Consider the following 19,697-nt stretch of genomic DNA (forward strand, 5'->3'; position numbering starts at 1 on the left):
ATATTTTCCCTCCCCAACTTGTTTTGGTCATGGTCTTCATCACATACGTACATAGGAGGTTCAGCCACCAGAACACTGAGGAAGTCTGGCTACCTGCAATGGTGTTACTCTAACATAATTATTATGTTCCAGTAACATAATTGTTATATTCCAAGGTCCGAGATACAGTCTAGGGAATGGAGAAAAGCTTATTAGCCAACTCAGAGGTGCACTAGGAGAGAAAGGCATTTTTGTCTCCAGTGAAAAAACCCTTAACACAGGAATGTAACCTCAAATGCCTATAGCTATCCTGGTAGATGCAGACATCCACGTAGCACACATTAACCCATTTCCTTTTCACATATCTGTAAACTATGATAAACCCCATTTTTTAGGGAAGGAAAGTGAGAACACTGGAATTATGTAATTTGGTTATGGTCATGCAGCTAAACTAAGCAGAAGCAGGATACAAAGCCAGGAAGCCTCCCCACACTTGAGTTTTGCTTGGCCCACTGCCTTCCATCCTCCCAGTGCTTGTAGATAAAGGAGTCAGGGGGAAAGATTAGAACAACTGGCAAAATCCCATCTAATCTACCTGAGGCATGAACTTCCAATCTCCGCATCTGTCAAGAAGATACAGAAATACATGTGTTCACACACACACACAAAAAAATCTCCAAATTAAAAAAAATTACACTTTATTTTAACCCTCTGCAGTTCAAACAAAGCCGGTCATCAGATTGTTCTGAGCTTGGAGTGTGGTCACAGCTGCCTGTGACCAAAGGTCCCTGATGGGGATTGTGGGTCTAGAGACCAGAGGGAGTTCCCGCAGCAAACAACAGCTCCTTCAGGCCCACTGATATGAATAGTTAATTTGTTTTAGTATTGCTGCCCACAAAGATTAGCAACAAGACCAACATTCAGAAAGCAACTCAATGCCCTTCTAAGACAAAGAAGACAGGCGTAGGAGATCCTAGGGGACCTTGGAGAGCCCTATCATGAAATCTGGTGGAGCTATCTGTGTTCAAAGGGAACAGTGGATGCTGGCCTAGCTCATGCGCCTGATCTGGTCTAGCAGCCTCAGTGGGGCCTAAGAGTGTCTGCAAGACTCATTAGAGCTGTGACATGCTGTGGCTTTCACTGCTGTCAGTGGGAGTGGGCTCCAGATTCCTCAAGATGCTTTAAAATAAGACAAAAAGGCACAATTATGCAGCCAACCGAAGACAAGGCAACTGCATACAAAGCAGGGCTTTCTCCACAATAGGATCACAACCCAGCTAGGCCTTGTGGAGTTCTCCTTGATGGGCTGCTGCTGAGAGGCATCTGTAATTGGATGCTTCATTGCTCCAGCTCTTAGATTATTCAAAGTGCAGGATTTCCAGAAGCCTCGGGTTTCAATTAAGAATATGACCAGGCAACATGATGAGCATAATATTATTTTTCACCCTTGCAGTTTATTTCAGCAATGCTCATGGCCACACTAGTAATAACAGTGATAAGGTTAACCAGCCTACAATGAGTGTCTACTATGTACCAGGTACTGTCCAAAGTGCTTTATAAATACATACTGATTTGTATAATCTTCACCCAACTTAATTAGACATTGATTTTGTATTAGTATGGTTCCCACGGTCTACAGATACTGACACTAAGACACAAAAAGGTCAAGAAACTTACTCAAAACCATATAACAATTATGTGAAAGAGCTAGGACTTGCATCTAAGTAATATAGCCCCAGACCCTGATTATAACACTAATGACTATATTTACACAGCTCTGACTGTAAGTCACACCCTGTGCCACCTGAATTTTGTACATTATTTCTTTAAACTCTCTCTCTCTCTCTCTCTCTCTCTCTCTCTCTCTCTCTCTCTCTCTGTGTGTGTGTGTGTGTGTGTGTGTGTGTGTGTGTGTGTGAGATTGGTAATCAGGCTTCATACCTGCTAGGAAAGCCCCCTACCACCTGAGCTACATCCCCAGGCCGCATTTAATCTTTACAACACAAAATGAGGTAAAATCATCCCTATTCTTCAGAAAAGAAAATATCTCTATAGAGAGATGAAGTAATCTAGTTAATGGAGCAAATTTACAAATAGCTACAGAGACATGGCTGTAAACCTCGTGCATTAATTACACAAGGAATGACCTGTTTTGGCTCACAGTCTCAGAGGGTTGTGGCCCATCAAAACAGACACTGTGGAGCATCTTAGCCTAAGGCAACATGGGCTTATATGGCTGTTCACAGAGCAAAGAACTGAGATGCAGCAACTGGTGGGTAACTAGGAGCCCAATCATAATCTTCAATTGCAGCCCCTAGTCACCTGCTTCCTTCAGCCAGGGCCCACCTCTTTTTTTTGTTTTTGTTTTTGTTTTCATTTTGTTTTTGTTTTCTGTTTGTTTGTGTGAGACAGGGTTTCTCTATGTTGCCCTGACTGTCCTTGAACTCGCTCTGTGATTTTGTACTTGGAGCCATGGGTCTTGACATAATGGCTTGTCAGATTCCTTTAAACACCACCAAAACTCAGATCAGGGCTGGAGGGATGGCTCAGAAGTTAAGAGCACTGACTGCTCTTCCAGGGGACCAGAATTCAATTCCCAGCACCAACATGGCAGCTCAAAACTCCATCTTCAGTTCCAGTTTCAAAAACTACTGTGAGCTCCCAGGCATACACACGGATATGGCGCACAAAATATATGCAGGCAAAACAACCATATACATAAAAATAAAATGTATTGCCGGCTTTAATCCCAGTACTTGGGAGATAGAGGCAGGTGGATCTCTGAGTTCAAGGCCAGTCTTATCTACAGAAGGAGTTCCAGGACAGCCAAGGCTATACAGAGAAACTGTCTCAAAGAAACAAAAACAACACACACACACACACACACACACACACACACACACATGAAATGTTACATTATATTACACTTGCACACACACACAGCCATCAGAATACTCTCTTGACTCTTATAATTGTCCTAGTAAATGACTGAATGAGACTGCAGCAAATCAAGACTGGCACAGCAGCAATGGCCTTGAGTCCTGGCACTTAGGATGCTGAGGATGTCTTGAGCCCAGGAGTCTGAGAACATCTTCATAACAAAGTGACAACACAGTGAAACCTTGTTTCAAAAGAGAAGAAAGAGAATGAAAATGGGTTAGCATGGGGTGGAAAGGCTGATGGGAAAGAGAAAAACAATTTAGCCATTTACTTCTAACACTATTTTTCACATTTGTGAGGCTCACCTCTTACATATAGCCAGGGAGCCCATGACATTACAGGATCCTGTAATCACAGTGCTTGAGGTCAGGCAGGGGAATCAGGAGTTCAAGAAAACCTCCAGATACAAATGTATTCTGAACATCAAGTTAACATTCCCGAAGCTTTATTAAAGGCAGGAACAGTTATATAAATTAGAAATTTGGGGGATAAAGCCTGGAAAGGGTAAAATAAGAAAAATCCACCACAAACTAGGCATAGTATTACACACCCTTAATCCTAGCATCCAGGAAACAGAGGAAAGTAGGTCTGTCCGTTCAAGACCAGATTGGAGTACATAGCATGTTCCAGCCCAGCCCTGGCTACAAAGTGAGACCTTGTCAAAAGAAAGAAAGAATAAGTTAAAGGAAGGGAAGGAGGGAGGAACAGAGAGAGGGAGGGAGGGAGGAAGAGAAGGAGGAAAGGAGGGAGGGAACAGAGAAATCTACCACAGCTCTCAAGTAGTGCAAAAAAGGAAGAAGAGAAGATGTAGATGAAGAAAAAGGTAACAGTAATAAAGACAGGGAAGTCAGGTGATTTCACATTGCTGTGATCCCAGAGCCTACTTGTACAGCTTGGGGCTAGAGCTGCAAGAGCAGGAAGAAGAGGGGGAGGAAAAAGGAGGAAGAGAAAAATTAAAAGGTCTTTTAATTCTTAGAGATCAATAGCCTGCTTAGATATTCGAAACCCCACAAAATCCTCACTTGGAGGGCTGGAGAGATGACTCAGTGACTAAGAGCACTGGCTGCTCTTCCAGAAGACTGGGGTTCAATTCCCAGCGCCCACATGGCAGCTCACAACCATCCGTCACCAGTCTCAGGTGATCCAACACCTACTGATCCTTCCCAAACAGTCACCAACTGGAGACCAAATTTTCAAATACCTGAGACCTATATGAGTCAGTTCCTTCAAATCACCACACCATCCATAACACATAACAATAAAAATAAATAAACAGCATCTAGGTAGATGGTCCAGCAGTTAAGAGCAGTGGCTACTCTCTTACAGAGGATCAGGGTTCAATTTCTAGCATCCAAATGGCAGCTTAAAACTATCTGTAACTACAGGAATACCTTCAGGCCTCTTTAAGCACCAGGACTTTACCAGACTTACAAGCAGACAAAATACCTATACACAAACAATAAATTAATTAAAAATAAATCCTCACTTGAAAATGCACAATCTGTCAGGTGCAGTAGCTCACGCCTGCCATCTCAGCACCAGGGAGGCAGAAGCAAGATCTTGAGTTCAAGTCTAACCAGGATTACATAGTGAGACCCTACTTCAAAATATGTATGTTCACCAAAAAACTACAATTTTTTTTCTACTTGTTCAACAAAAGCATTATGTCAGCATTGTCTAAGAGGTAGGGATACCTCTTAAAAGAACTGACCTGTGCACAGAGGGTGGGGAGGGTGACAAACCACTTAAAAACAGTTATATAGCTGCCCTAACACACCAGTGTGCAAAGTTCAGGGAAGAATGGTAGAGCCAACACTGGGATGTTTTCCAAAAGCCATTCACAGTTCCTTGACATCCTTCATGGTGAGGCAGAAGAGCTAAGATTCTTGATCAGCTTCCCTTGCAGCTAAAGATGGCCATGTGACCCCAGCCTGGCCCAAAAGTGTGACAGTAAGAGTTGTTAGGTAAGACTTCCATGAACACTATCACTGTTTTGTTTTGTTTTGTTTTTATTTAGTTTTGAGACAGGGTCTTACTCTGTAGCCCAGGCAGGTCTAGAACTCACTGAGACCAATCCTGACTGCTAGGATTATGAGCGCAGACTACCATACTTGGCTCCATTCTTACAGGGACAACCATCCAGAACAACTGGCTCCGAGTCCTTTGCTCCCTTTTCCTCCCTAAATCCCAAGCACACACATGGTAATACAGCATATACACATTTCAAACTGTATGTCACAAGCAAGAAGACAAACACCTTTCCACTGTAAGACAATGGGAGGATCTTAAACAAAAGGCCCCGTTGAGCCACTGTAACCCACAAGTTACATCCTTGCAATGGGAGGAAAACAAATCCCTAGCCCACTAAGCCAGTGTGTGAACCAAGTGGCTGCTGTTAACAAATCCCAGCAAACAGTGGCTTAAAATAGCACCAAATTACTGTCTTAGAGTTCTGCACCTTGGAAACCTGAGGAGGTTCTGACTCTGTAGCCCAGGCTAGCCTAGAATTTACTGGCTGACATCAAGGTGCTGACCAGGACAAGTCCCTTTCTGGAGAATGGAAGAATCATCATTTCCTTGCATTCTGTGGCTTCTAGAGGCCACTTATATTTCTTGGCTAGTGTCACCTCTTTCTTCATAATCAAAATCAGCAGCAAGGAGTTGTATCACCTTGACCTCTTCAGCCCCCTTATCCCAAGTTTAAGATCTTTATGACTGAGGTTGGAGAAATGGCTCAACAGTTAAGGCTCAGTAGCCTCTTACAGAGGACCTGGCTTCAGTTCCCAGCACCCCCTACAATGGCTCTGAACCTTCTGTAACTCCAAGGGATCCAGCTCCCTCTTTCAGCCTCTACAAGCACTAAACATCTGTATGTATGTATGTATGTATGTATGTATGTATGTATGTATGTATATCACATTTATATGTGTGTGTATGTGTACAGACAAAGCACCCATACACATAAAGATCCTCCTCAAGAATAACACACACACACACACACACACACACACACACACACACACACACACACACCACACTCCCCAAAGTCCCTACTTTACTCTGCTCTGCAAAGTCTCTGTTATATACAAGGGTCCAGGAATTAGGATGTGCACCTCTTTGGGGACCACAATTTTGTCTGTCATGACCACTGTAGAAGTGTGGGGCAGCACAAAATAAGCCCTGCAGAAGACAGTTTGCAGTTATTTGAAGCCAAACACACTTTATTTTATGTATATGAGTACATGTATGTCTTCTGTGTACCACACACATGTCTGGCACCTGTGAAGGCCAGAAAGGGAAACTGGATTCCTTGGAAGTGGAGCTACAGACAACTGTGAGCCACCATGCAATTGCTAGGACTTGAACATGGGACCTCTGCAAGAGCAGCTAGTGCTTTTACCTGCTGAATCATCATCTCTCCAGCCACTAAGAGGAACTCTTAACTGACAGCTAAGTCCTAGTTCTACACAGGGGAGACATAGAAGATGTCATGGAGCAGGGAGCCTCCTCACTTAGGCTTGAAGGATGGGTAAAATCTATCCTAAGGACAAGGTGGAGGGCATTCAAGACAAAGGCAGAGAGAGAAGGGTGTGTTCAGTGTCAGGAAGCTACACAAAGTTCAATGCTGCTGGTGCATAAAATGTTTAAGTATGGAAGGAAAGGGATTTCCCAGACAGCCTTGTAAAATGCCCCAGATCTTACTCTGTATATGGAGAGCCACAGTAGGCTGTGAATAAAGGTACAAATTTTGACTTGGGAACATAGAGAAACTGTTTATCTTTAATGTGAATGTAACTTGAGGCTGGAAAGGAAAGGGTAGAGGTAGATCAATCGTCCTTGAGGTAATTTGGGTGGGGACCATGGACCTCTAACTACTCATAAACATTTATTGAGCACCTCCCAATGTGGGCAGGCACTATGATATTCCTGATACTACAAAACAAAGCATAGGTCAGAACAAGGTTCCCTGTCAACCTGATACCCACAACCCAAGGCATAAATGATATTCAGGGGAGAGTGAAAGGTTCAGGCATTATGCTGGCCTGCCCCTGTTACCTGGTAGAATCCATTCAGGCAATACCCTGGTCAGCCCAAGGTTCCATGGGAAAGAAGTCTGCACGCAGGTGCAGAGGACCCCTTTAAAAGATAGGCCCCTGCACCTTTCTCTCTCTCTCTCTGTCTGTTTCCGCTCTCTCTCTCTCTCCCCCTGTTCCTGCTCTCTGTCCCCTCTCTCTGTTTCCCCGCTCTGTCTCTCTATGGCGACCGGCCATGGCGGTCAGCCATTACCCTGTTCCTCCTCTTAGTCTCCCCATTCTACCGGTCCTTATAATAAACTTATAGTCAATATGTCTGTCTCAATATTTCTCTTTTCTTCTTTTTAAACAAAAGAATAACAGAGAGGCCTCATGTTTGGGACACAATAATGCCTGCCCCAAGACCTGAAACACAGACAGGGATGGGACCCGAAGAATTAAGGCAATCCCACCCCAAAGAAAAGGGACCTAGGATTTGCAGTAATGGATGACTGACAGGTCAATAGCCTCCCCCTTTAAAATATTTTTATTTTCAATAATGTATATTTGGGGGAAGAGGTATGTGCACATGTGAGTTTAGGTACCCACAGAGACCAAAAGAGGGCTTCAGATCACCTAGAAATGGGGTTACAATAGGTTTTAAGCCACCTAACATGGGTGCTAAGAATCAAACTCATGTCCTCTGAAAAAAATAGTAGACACTCAAGCTCTTAACTGCTGCTAATCCATCTTCCCAGGCCCCCAACAGTCCTATTGAGCATCTATCACCCAAAAAAGAACAAAGTCCTAATGCTTCCCCATGTATCAGGGCTTTTATTATATTTTTTTCTTAAGACAGACTCCCTTGTGGTCCAGCATGGCCTCAAACATTCTATGTAGCCAAGGATGACCTTGAAAGTCTGGTCCTCCAGACTCCACCTCCTCAGTGCTAGGATCACAGGCTATGCATCATGACACTCCATTTAACATCTATCCAGTGCTGGGAATTGAACCTAGAGTCTTGTGAATGTTTTAAGCATTCTACCAACTGAACAATATTCCAGCCTCAGGCCAGTTTCACATATTTTAAATCACTGCACGTGACAAATGAAGAAATGGAATGGCAGGGTCTGAAGTTTGAGTCTATGCTCAAAATGTACCCAAGTCATCTACAGGAAAAAAATCTGAAATTAGAGAATCGTGCTAATTTCATAACCCTGTGAATGTTCTAAAATCCATCACTGAATGCAATAAAGAGGCCAATTTAATAATATATGAATTCTCAAATAAAAAATAATCACAGCACTGGGAAATTTTGGGTGGGCTAGTTAACCCATTAGAGCCAGTTTCTTCATTTGTAGGATAAGAAGAGTAGTACATCCAGGCTGGGTGTTGGTGGTACATGCCTTTAATCCCAGCACTTGGGAGGCAGGGGCAGGCAGATCTCTGTGAGTTCAAGACCAGCCTGGTCTACAAGAGCTAGTTCCAAGACAGCCTCCAAAGCCACAGAGAAGCCCTGTCTTGAAAAAAAAAAAAAAAGAAGATGCTTCTCTTTTTCTGTTTTTTTTTTTTTTTTTTTTTTGCCATCCTGGGAATTGAACCTAGGTCCTTTTGCATGCTGGGCAAGCACTCTGCCACTGAGCTATACCCTCAGCCTTCTTTTTCTGTTGAGATAGAATCTCAATAAATTATTCAGGCTGACCTTGAGCTTCTGACCCTCCCACCTCAGTTTCCTGAGAAGCTGGGGTTTCCAGTCCTGAGCAGTAGAGTGCCCTTTAGATTGTTCTGAATATTAACCATGACAATAGGAAATGCACTTCACAGTGAAGACAGTAGGTGCTAAATATATTTTAGTTCCTTCTCTCCTAGGTACCAATAAACCCTTAAAGCTATCTTTTGCTCAGCAATCACAAGATGTGCCTCAAGTTCCAAGCAACCTCCCTCCAGACAGTCTAGTCTCAGGCAGATGATAGCAAGATGGGAAATGAAGCAGAGAGAGACACTCACAGAGACACTGCTGATTTTCTCTGCAGATACATGGTGCAGAAATGACAAGGAAGATTCACCTGGCAGATGAAAAGCAGTGGTGAGAGAAGCAGGTGAGCACAGAGACTCATAATTCTTGTTTGGTATGCAAACAGAGTTCAGTGTCCAAAACAGACAAATGAGCTGTAGCACAACAGCTCCCATGTTTGGTTCATGGTCCACCCTCAAAACCAGAAGGGACCCAAAACACTAGACTTTTCTAGCACAGAGCTAAGACAGATTTTCTTTTTCTTTCTTTCTTTCTTTCTTTCTTTCTTTCTTTCTTTCTTTCTTTCTTTCTTTTTTCCTTGAGCTTCTCATTTGTGACCACTATAAAACCAACCAGGTGCTTTTCTAGTGTTCGCTATATGCTCAGCCTTGGGAAAGATACTGCAGAAAGAAACAGACCCTGGTCCCTACCCTCAAGGAGCCAGCCAACCTCTTGACTTGAGAGAGATACTTCAGAATTAACAGGCATCGTGCCTTGCAGAGAGAAGAGGTTCTTTTGTCATTTGTCCACTGGGTCAATGAATTAATAGACGGCATAATAAAAAACAATTGTGCAGTGTGGGCTCACTCTAAGAACCACAGATGGGATGGAGTAGTTGGAAAGGCTTGTGCCAGAGGCTGCTAGCTGCGTACTCGCTATCTATTCTTCCATTTTCCCTTGTAACAGAGACCCCATTTGATTTGAGAGGGCTGTACGCCCATATAAAGTACCCTATTTCCCGAGCTCCCTGGTAGCTAAAGGTGGCTGATATGATTTAAAACAGAAACTGTCAAGAGAGGTTTCTAGAAAAGTGCCTCAAATAGTAGACCCAACAGCTGCCACTCACTCTGTTTCCTGCTCTGAAAATTCTTGCCTGAAGCATAAATGTGATGGGTAGATCTTCAGTAGCCATCTTGGCCCATGATACAAAAAGAGCAAAGAAGCCTGAATCCCTGATGCTTATGCAGTCACCATATTGTCTCTGGATTACTTACTTACCTCTGGGGTTAAAACTCTCATCTTGATTAAGTACCAATCTAAGACTTTATCATAACTAGCAAACCTGTATCTTAACCAAACAAGTTCCATGGAAGAGGTAGGCCTCAAAGGACTGATCTGGGGAATAGAGGGCATGCATCTTAAATGCCAGAAGCAACACATGGAAAAGCATCTGCATCAAGAATGTTAGCTGGAGCAAGCAGGGGAGAGCAGGGGCCACAGAAACGCTTGGGAAAAGAGAAGGACCAGAGACCACAAACAACCAAAAGCTGTTCTCTTCTGAAGGAACAATACAATTTTGGACCGAGCAAAAGGGGAGAAGGGAAAACAAACAAACAAAAACAGAGATATGAGAGCATCTTTATGTGAAGAGACACAAATATGGGGGTGTAGCTCAGTGATAGAGTGTTTGCCCAGCATGACCAGGCTCGGGCTTCCATGCCCAACATGGAAGAAAGAAAGGGAGAGAGGGAGGGAGGCAGAGAGGGAAGGATGAAGAGAGAGGGAGAGAAAGAAGAAAAGTTGTAAACAGGAGCCCCGCTCAGCCACCTGAAAATCTCTGGGCTTTACAGTTATCGTAACCATGTAAGAGACGCTCTTCACCATGTGTGCAGTGCTGTGCCCTGTGATTTCCACATTATCTCATTGAGGCTTCGAGTCTAGGACATACGCCTATTATTGCTACCCCCATTTCACAGACACAGAGCCTGAAGCTTTGAGAAACTCAGAAAGTTGTCCCAGGGAAGTATCTACCTTGAAGCCCTGTCGCTGTCCATCCAGATACACCCTCTTTTTCCAGACAAGGGAAGTGGAGTTTGTTTTGTTGTTGTGTTGTTGTTAAAGATTTTAAGGTGTGTGTGTGTGTGTGTGTGTGTCTGTGTGTGTCTGTGTGTGTCTGTGTGTGTCTGTGTGTGTCTGTGTGTCTGTGTGTGTGTCTGTGTGTCTGTGTGTCTGTGTGTCTCACCCTCCAGACCTAAGAGAAAGTGAGGTCTGAAGAGAGGCCTCAGCAGTTAAGGGCACTTACTGCTCTTACACAGGACCTGGGTTCAGTTCCCAACTTCCACATGAGAGTTCACAACAGTCCTTAACAACAGTGCCAGGGAATCATATGCCCTCTTCTGGCTCCAGGAAGACCCAGCATGCACATGGTGTACACATGCACACACACACTAAACAATCGTGATATATGACAGAAGGATCTAGAGGCAAATACAAAACACTATTCACCAGAAGAAAATCAGACCAGAGGAATCACGGTTTCAAGGCTGTTTGCATTTCCTACTTGTATAGAAGGACATGTCAGTAGGGCCCCCCTGTTAATGATGAGGATAAGAGGGTGGAGGGAGACAAGTCCTGAAGAGCCAGTGACTCAATGTCAGCTTTGGTCACCAATGAACCATGACAAACCACCAATGCGTGTGTCTCATGCAGTTTGGTTTTGGAGGCAGGGTTCATGACACAGCACAGACTCGCCTGGAGTTCCTGATCCTCCCACTGAGCCTCAGAAATGCTAGGATTACAGGCATGCACCACAACACTTGGCATGAGATGCTTTTTTAATATCTCTCCACAACAGGAACTATAACAGAATTATTTTATTACAGCTACCGCTAAAAATTCAATTTGAATTAAGTTATTCAGACACATCCCTGAATGCAAGGAATTCTTTTCAGAGCAACAATCTTATTAGTCATTGCCGGAAAGTCGGTCTGGCGGGGGGTGGGGGGGTGGAAAGGGGGAGAGATGGACACTGTCAGATTACAAATGAGCGAGGAGGTAACATGAGCATCCAGCAGAAAATGCATTTTCCATGAAGATTAAAAATAAAAGTTCTCCATCAGAAGCCAACAGACCCCAATGGCCAGGCCTCCAGGTATAAACCAGACCCTGAGCCGGGCAGTTGTAGCACACACCTTTACTCCTAGCACTCAGGAAGCAAAGGCAGGTGGATCTCTGAGTTCAAGGCCAGCCTGGTCTACAGAGTGAGTTCCAGGACAGCCAGGGCTACACAGAGAAACCCTGTCTCAAAGAAAAAAGAAAGAAAGGAAGGAAGGAAGGAAGGAAGGAAGGAAGGAAGGAAGGAAGGAAGGAAGGAAGGAAGGAAGGAAGGCAAGCTAAAGAAGAAACCAGGCCATGAACAGCTGGCCCAGCATGGCATTACAGGCTGAATGCTATGTGCCAGCTTCAGGGACAGATCCATGACCCAATGCCAGCTCCACACAGCTCTGGCTGGCTTCTTCCAAGCCTCGGCTGGGAAGGTGGGAAGGTGGGAAGGTGGGAAGGTGGGAAGGTGGGAAGGTGGGAAGGTGGGAAGGTGGGAAGGTGGGAAGGTGGGACTAACCATTGTCATCTGCAGAGGCGGTGCTGAGGCTGAAATGGTCTGCTGCTCTGTCACCTGGCCTCCCACAGCTTTAGCGTCCTGGTTAGAGTCCTGGGAAAGGCCGTGGACACAACAGGACAGCCCAGATCCGACTCCTAAGCCAGTCTCAGGATCCTTGAGTTGCTTTCCTAATCCAGGGTTCTCATCTGTCTGAGACAGACAGGAACACAGGTCAACTCAGGGTTTTCTTCTGGTCTAGACTTTTTAAATGTACTTAACTTAGTTTGTTATTGTTAGGGGCAGAATGCATGTAGAAGTCAGAGGACAACTCTGTGGGGTTGGTTTTCTCTTTCTACCTTTACTGGGGTTCCAGGATCAAATGCAGTCTTCAGGCTTCCTTCCATAGCCAGCCTCAAGCCCCTTAACCACTAAGCTCTCTCTCTGGCTCACATTTTTTATCATTTTTTAAATTTTAAAATAATCTTTTCCCATTTTTCATACCAATCCCAGTTCCCACTCCTTCCCCCTACCCACCCTCATCCACTCATCAGAGAGGATAAGACTTAGCATGGGGAGTTAATGAAGCCTGGCATATCTCTTTGAGGAAGGACCAAGGCCCTCCCCCTTATATCTAGGCTGAGCAAAGTATCCCTCCAAAGAGAATGGGCTCCAAAAAGCCAGTTCAAGCACTAGGGATAAATCCCAGTCCCATGCCGGGGTTGGTGGCGCATGCCTTTAATCCCAGCACTCGGGAGGCAGAGGCAGGAGGATCTCTGTGAGTTCAAGACCAGCCTGGTCTACAAGAGCTAGTTCCAGGACAGCCTCCAAAGCCACAGAGAAACCCTGTTTCAAAAAACAAACAAACAAAAAAATTCCCAATCCATTGCCAGTGGCCCCACATTTCTTATTTAGAATTTTCTCTTTTTATGAAACATGCTGACCATGACCTTCCTGCTTTAGTCTCCCAAGTGTTGGGATTACAGGCATGTGCCCCAGTGTCTGGTTCCTTACTCAAGATGTAACAGCAGTCATTCATCAGAAAGTTGTTTCTTTATATAAGAATCAAGGTTTCTATCCAGCAAAAAGACAGTAAAAATGATGAGGATGGGTCAACAACCTGAGCAGTTTTAGTCCTGAACATAGCTTGCATGAAGCATGACTTTGATAAATACTTGCCGAGTAGGTCTGGTAGATGGATGGTTGGCAAAGGGCCAACAAAAGTAGAGATATAGAGAGTACTTGAGGCTGGACTATAGCTGTGGTAGAGGGCTTATTTAGTATGTACAAAGTCCTGGGTTCAATCCCCCATCTCAGAAGCAAGGGAAGGGTGTGTGGAGAGAACTTGCCTCCACTGAGCAAAATTAATGCAAGAAGGAAATGCCACCTATTTATAATATTAGTGATATTTAAACTTGGGCATTTGAACTGAAATCAGAGATGATTAGTTTCTAATAGTCAAAAGGATGCTGGGCATGAAAAAGCCACCCCTGAGTTTTGTTAGAGGGACAGCCCTTGGGTCCACAAGGAGTGAAGACACACAGGGGAAACCATGGCTGCAGAGGGAGTTGTGAACCTCCTTTTAATGATATTCAGCTATATGTGCCCAGGACTGGCTGGACACTGAGGAGAAGTTTGAAATCTAGCATGTCACCTGCTATCTTATGAGGCCCAGTTCACAGGAGCCCCATAGGTAGGTGACAGCCCTGAGAACTGACCCCAGCTCATGATGATCTGGAGTCTGGTAGGGACTTCAGTGACAATGAAGGCTATAATGACACACAGACATGTATGAACTTCATGGTCATGAAAAGTCAAGTGAGCTGTTAACCCATCTAAATAGCTTCCTAGTTTCCTGAAGTCAATCTGCACAACTATCCTGGGAGGTACAAGCTAAAATTTGTAGAAAGAAGTTTAGCATTTGTTTGAAAGCATGGATTTGGGAGTTAGATTGCCTTGGGTCAAATCCTATGTACTCCTTTTGTAAGCTGGGTGGTTGGTAGAGGGTCCTTTAAGCTTTCTTCTATACCTCAAGACTCTAACATATAAAGTGGAAACACAGTAGTTTCTGTGTCATGGGCTGTGTGACATAAACTAATTATTAGGGATAAAGTGCTCAGAACAGGGGCTGGCAAAAGTAAGCCAAGTGAATACTACCTTTCCAAGGCTGCTGTGAAACACAGGCTGAGACCTGGAAAGGCCAGTGACTTGCCCGGGGCCTTACATCTAGTAAGAGAGGCGCTAGGTAGACTCAGCTCTAACTTCACAGTACATATGACCCAACACATCAAATTCTGCTCTGCCCCTCCCTCCATTCATACCTCTGCCCTATGCCAACTCCCCCCCAACTAACCATGTTATCATGGGCTAGACTGTTCTCAAACTAATCAATAAAGGTGATCAAGGAAAGATGCCTAAAGTGACCTGGCATGCCTATTAATTAAACTCTGCATTTATTCTCACATGTGAAGAGAACCCCAAAAGGTGTACAGGTTTATGGATCTACTCTTTACTTAGTAGAAAATGGAGAGGAGCCCCCTTAGGTTTTTTTTGTTGTTGTTGTTGTTTTGTTCTTTTTTTTTCTTTAATGCTACCTCAGGGCTCTCTCGCCTTAAGACCCTGTGGCTAAGACAAAGCCTGCTTTATTATCCAATATAATCTGACCTACAGTTAATTCCTCTGGATATAGATACAGGGGTGTGGCCAATGGCAGAAAGGGAGAAATAACACAAAGGTCAACCCAAAGCACCTCAGAAGACCAGGTTAATGCCCAGCCCTGGCTCCTGCCCTGTTGCCTGGAAACTTCTGGAAAGGGCCACAGTGGTGCTAACGAAACAAAGATGTCCTATCAGAACCAAGCCATCTGTGATCCAGAATATTCTGGAAGTGGAAAGTTTTGTAGAGTCAAATTGAAGAGCACTGCCTGTAGCAGGAGTTAGTTCACAGACTCACATGCTCACTAGGTTCCAGACCCGTTCAAAGTTCTTTAGAGACGGCAGCCCACTTCCTCCTCTTAGCAACAGTATGAGGAGTTCCCATTTTACTGATGGAGAAAGTAAGCCACAGAAAAGTCAAATGACTTCTGCCACTGTCATACAAGCACCGTGATTCAGAGACCATGACTTTTTTTCGTTTTTCATATTAGTTTTTACTTTGTAGCCTAGGCTGACCAGGAACGCTCCATCCTCCTGCCTCAGCCTTCTGGAGTACTGGGATTATAAGTATGTTCCATCACCCCTGGCATACAAATTACCGGAACATTTATATGTCATTGAAACAAAATTTTAAAACAGTGATACTAACCATGTGCAATGCACCCTCATGTTTCCTCTCTCCCTCCCTCCCTCCCTCCCTCCTTCCCTCCCTCCCTCCCTTCTTGCTTTTGGTGCTGGGAACTGAACCTATGACCCAAGTATGATAAGCATGAATCCACTCCTTTTCTATTCTGTTCTATCCCATTAAAAATACATCACATCACTCTGAGGGCCAGACGTGGTGGCACACACATTTAATCCCAGAGTTTAGGAGGTAAAGGCAGGCAGACCACTGAGAGTTCAAGGGTAGCCTCATCTACATAATGAGTTCCAGATCAGCCAGAGCTACACAGTGAGACCCTGTCTCAAAAACAAACAACAACAAAAATCCAAATAAACTTATGACTCTGAGTCAGTGAGTGAGATGGCTCAGCAGATACGGGCATTTGTCACCAAGCCTGAGGACCTGAGTTCTATCCTTAGGACCCACACGATGAAAGGAGGGCATGAACTCACAGAAGTCATCCTCTGGCCTTCACACACACACTGTGGCAATGCAACCCCCCCCCACACACACACACAAATAAATGTAAAAACATACCATTCAACAAACACTTCTGGGAAACTGAGTATATGTTAGACACGTTTGTATAAATGAAGATACAAAAATTTCCTATGCTCCTACAGTTCCCATTTCACCAGGGATTGAGCTTGAGTGCAGGGGGAGATATTGGATCCATATACAAAACAGCAGTGTCTGAGGAGCTAATTTAATGAGAGCTATAGGAAAAGCAAGCAAGGAGGACCTTACTATATTTCCACTGCCTGTGAATTGCTCTGCAGTGTGTGTGTGTGTGGGAGCCTGCTATTGCTTGCTGGAGTGTGCTGTGTATGTGCACATACACATACATGCTTCACTGTGTATGGTGTACGTATGCTTGCATGTATACGTCCCCATGACAGCCAGAGAGAGAAGGCAGGATCTCCACCTGCAGCTGTGCAAGGGCAGAGGGGGGTTTCATATACAAGTGCACCTTGCAGAGAGCCTACAGGGGTTTGGCTTTGGCACGCCTAGCCAGAGCCACTGGTGCTAGACCATGTGCTCAGGCTGGAGTCTTCAGCCCAAAGGAAATAATTGTTTCATCCCTCATCTACCCTGAGGAGCACCTGTGGTAGCTAGCTCAAAGCCTGTGCTGGTTTCTAATTTTCAACAAGATGCTAAAGAACAGACTGCTTGCAGAATTAACAATCACTCCTGGGGAAAATCCAGAGCACTGAGCACACCTGACAAGAATGATGGATGTGGGTCTCGGGAGCGATGGGACAGTCGCCAACTATAAAGCAGCTGAGGAGACCTTAGCCTCTGAGGAGGGCATTTGAAACTTGGCACCAGAGAAAAATCTTCAACTCTGATTTAAATGAAAGGGGAACATAAAAAATGATTACTAGCAGGGGTGGCAGAAGTATTACCTATGGGAAAAGCAGCCAATATCTGCTAATGAATAAGTGTAATTGATCAAAACAGATGACTTGATGGATCTTCCAAATGCGCTTTTAGCAGACTGGACAGTTTTTCACTCAAATGGAAACTCACCCAGATAAGACCTAATAATGGAGATTTTGGAACAATCCCAGAATTACTGATATGTCTCCCCACCCCCATCACCACCCCATTCACAGAGCAAGAAGGCATCTAAGTTCCTTGCTGCAACTCAATCAAACCAGACACCAATGTATGCTTTCTGCATGCCTGAAGAGACCCAGTCTTGAGATTCAGTGCATACCATCGTCGCATACCCCACAGCCCTGTTAACTATTTCTCCTTACCTATTTCTACTCCCTGACCTATGAAGAGCTGAACAGTCTTTCAAATTCAATGCAGCTGCTCATTAATTCAGACATTATTTACTGAGCACTGTGATGACCACAAGTAGATTAAAAAACAACTAAGACCAGTCCCCATTCTCAAGAAGAGGGCAGATAGGAGAGGAAGCAAAGGACAGAGACACCAGCAAAGGTCTCAGGTCACCTGCTTGAACACATCTGAGATTCGGTTTCCTTCTGTATCAGGTGAAGGCACTGGATCAAAGAGGCTCTCTAGGAACCAGGCCAGCTCGAAACTGGGATTCCAAGCCTTTCCCTCCTCTCCAGCTCCAGGGAAGCCAACAGACCCACAGCAGCCTTCTTGGAAAGAAGAATGGTCCCGAAAGGGGAACATTTGGCATCTCTTGAGTGAACTAGGCCCCCAGCATGAGACGCAGGCAGGCTGGAGGAAACACAAGACGACTTCAGGACATTTAGGGAAGGTTTAAGACTTCCACACCAAGGAATCTCGGGGAAATGGGGGACTTCGGGAGTTTCTGCAGAGGGTGCAAAGGACTCTGGAGGACCTGTGAGGAGTAAGGGCTGAAGACCAAGGTGAAAGGTGCTACCAAGGTCTGGTCAAGTGCGCCATCCTATCACCCCCTGCACAGCCATCATGCTTATTTTCATAAACTCACCCGAACCCCAAATTCACTTCGCACGCACTTGTACCTAGAGAGGGGTTGCGCCTACCTGCGGAGAAGCCTTCTTCGTGGTCTGAGCTGTTGTGGCTGCAGTCACTGCCTCTCTCGGGCGAGCTATGACTGGGCGAGTCTCGGTCCGGTACGCGCAGGAACCTCTTGCGCCCCCATTGGGCGAGGTGCTCCCGCGCCCCGCGCCTGGGGGGCTCATCTTCCGCCTCCAGCTGCTCCAGCTCTCGACTCCGCCGGTGGTGCCTCCAGCCTCCCGGGATCAGGTGCATCCACCGGTGGGGGCTGCACGGCCGCGCCGGCTTCTCAACCTCCTCACGGGTGCAGGGGGCCACAAGTAGGTGGCTGAGGACGAATTTCTCATTCAAATCCACCATCTCGAAGTCGTGGTCACTGCAGTCGCCTCCATCATCGCCACCTGAAGCGTCCGGTTCTCCCTCCTCCGAGCCCCGCCCCGCACTGGTCCCGGAGGACCGCTCCTCTCCGGGTGCGGAGGACCCCATGCCATCGCGGCCGGGGGACGCACAGTCCTCTCGCAGCCCGAAGAGCAGGCGAGGCTGCACCAGCTGCTGGTGGATGGCGGCAGTCAGGCTGCGCACGGCGCCCCCTCCCTCCATCGCCCCGGGCCAGGCAGGAAGGTCCAGGCACAAGTAAGGGGATGGCTCGGCCGGGGTCGCCACCTCCGGACCCGGGCGCGTGGGGACGGAGGAATCTGGGTCGCGGCCCGCTGCACCCTGCTCGTCGCGCGGTGGCGGCACGCGCAAGGGCCCAGCTGGCTCCTGCTTCTCCACGGAAGCTCCCCCGCTACCGCTGTAGCCGCCGCCGCCGCCTCCGGCGTCTCCGCCCTCCGGCCGCCCGCCCGGTAGGTTCATCTTCTCTCCAGCCAGGGTCGCCTGCAGGTACCAGACTTTGAACTTCTCTTCAGCCAACACCTGTTGCAGCCGCTTCAGGTTGAGTTTGCAACGCTCGAGCTCGTGCTCCATGTCCGACACCGACTCCAGCCTCATGACTGGAGCCTCCTCCCCGGGGAACTCGGCCTGCCAGTGGCGTTCAAACTCCTGCGGGTCCCACATACCGGCCGCGCCGTCGGGCCTCCCGGGCCCGGCTCCTGTGCGCCTCGGCAGGCTGAGGTGGCCCCTGGAGCTCTCTCGGAAGCTTGCGCTGGCGCAGTCGCCTGTCCCTCGCTTCAGTGCCTAGAGGAGAAAAAAATAAAGTTTTTCTCCTTCCGCCCTCGTGCCTATTTTTTTTTTTTTTTCCTCTTCTTCTTCTGGGTTTCGCCTTCCTGACGTAAGCAGACACCCGGCCGCGGGGGCGGGGGCCTGGGCCGCAAGCGCTGAGACCGCTGTCCGAAGCCACTCGGCTCGGCGCGGTGGGCTCAGGCGCGCGGAGAGCCGCGGTGGAGGCGGAGCCTCGGTGGCGCAGGGCCAGAGCCTGCGGGCGCGCCTAGGAGCCGCGCGGGAAGCCTGGCGAGGGCTGCGGCAGAGCGGACCGGCCGGGCTGCCCACCTCAGAGGCGTAGGCGCTGCCCGCTGCTCGGCCGGCGCGCACCCTCCGCGAGAGCCGTGCTGCGCAGCTCCAGCCGCAGCGCGCGGTCCGCGCCCCCTCCCTACACTCAAGCGCGCGCCCGGGCGGGGTGGGGGGTGCTGGAGAGAAAGCGCGCGGAGCTCCA

General features: G+C 46.7%; 1 protein-coding gene across 3 annotated transcripts in view; it reads right to left on the minus strand.

Annotated features, from left to right (window-relative positions):
- Positions 1–19,419, minus strand: part of Abr (ABR activator of RhoGEF and GTPase) — a 201,001-nt gene extending 181,582 nt beyond the window's left edge. Inside the window, exon 1 of one of the 3 annotated variants that reach the window (XM_027426695.2) lies at positions 18,073–19,418. In XM_027426695.2, the coding sequence (XP_027282496.1) occupies positions 18,073–19,102 (1,030 nt within the window). In that variant the 5' untranslated portion in view covers positions 19,103–19,418. Of the gene's footprint in view, positions 1–18,072 lie in introns of all 3 variants that reach the window. The other 2 variants (XM_027426696.2, XM_027426697.2) reach the window with 2 other exon arrangements.
- Between the last annotated feature and the right edge of the window lie 278 nt (positions 19,420–19,697).

This window comes from Cricetulus griseus, chromosome 7 (genome assembly GCF_003668045.3).
Source record: "Cricetulus griseus strain 17A/GY chromosome 7, alternate assembly CriGri-PICRH-1.0, whole genome shotgun sequence".
In the NCBI taxonomy this organism is placed as follows: Eukaryota; Metazoa; Chordata; class Mammalia; order Rodentia; family Cricetidae; genus Cricetulus; species Cricetulus griseus.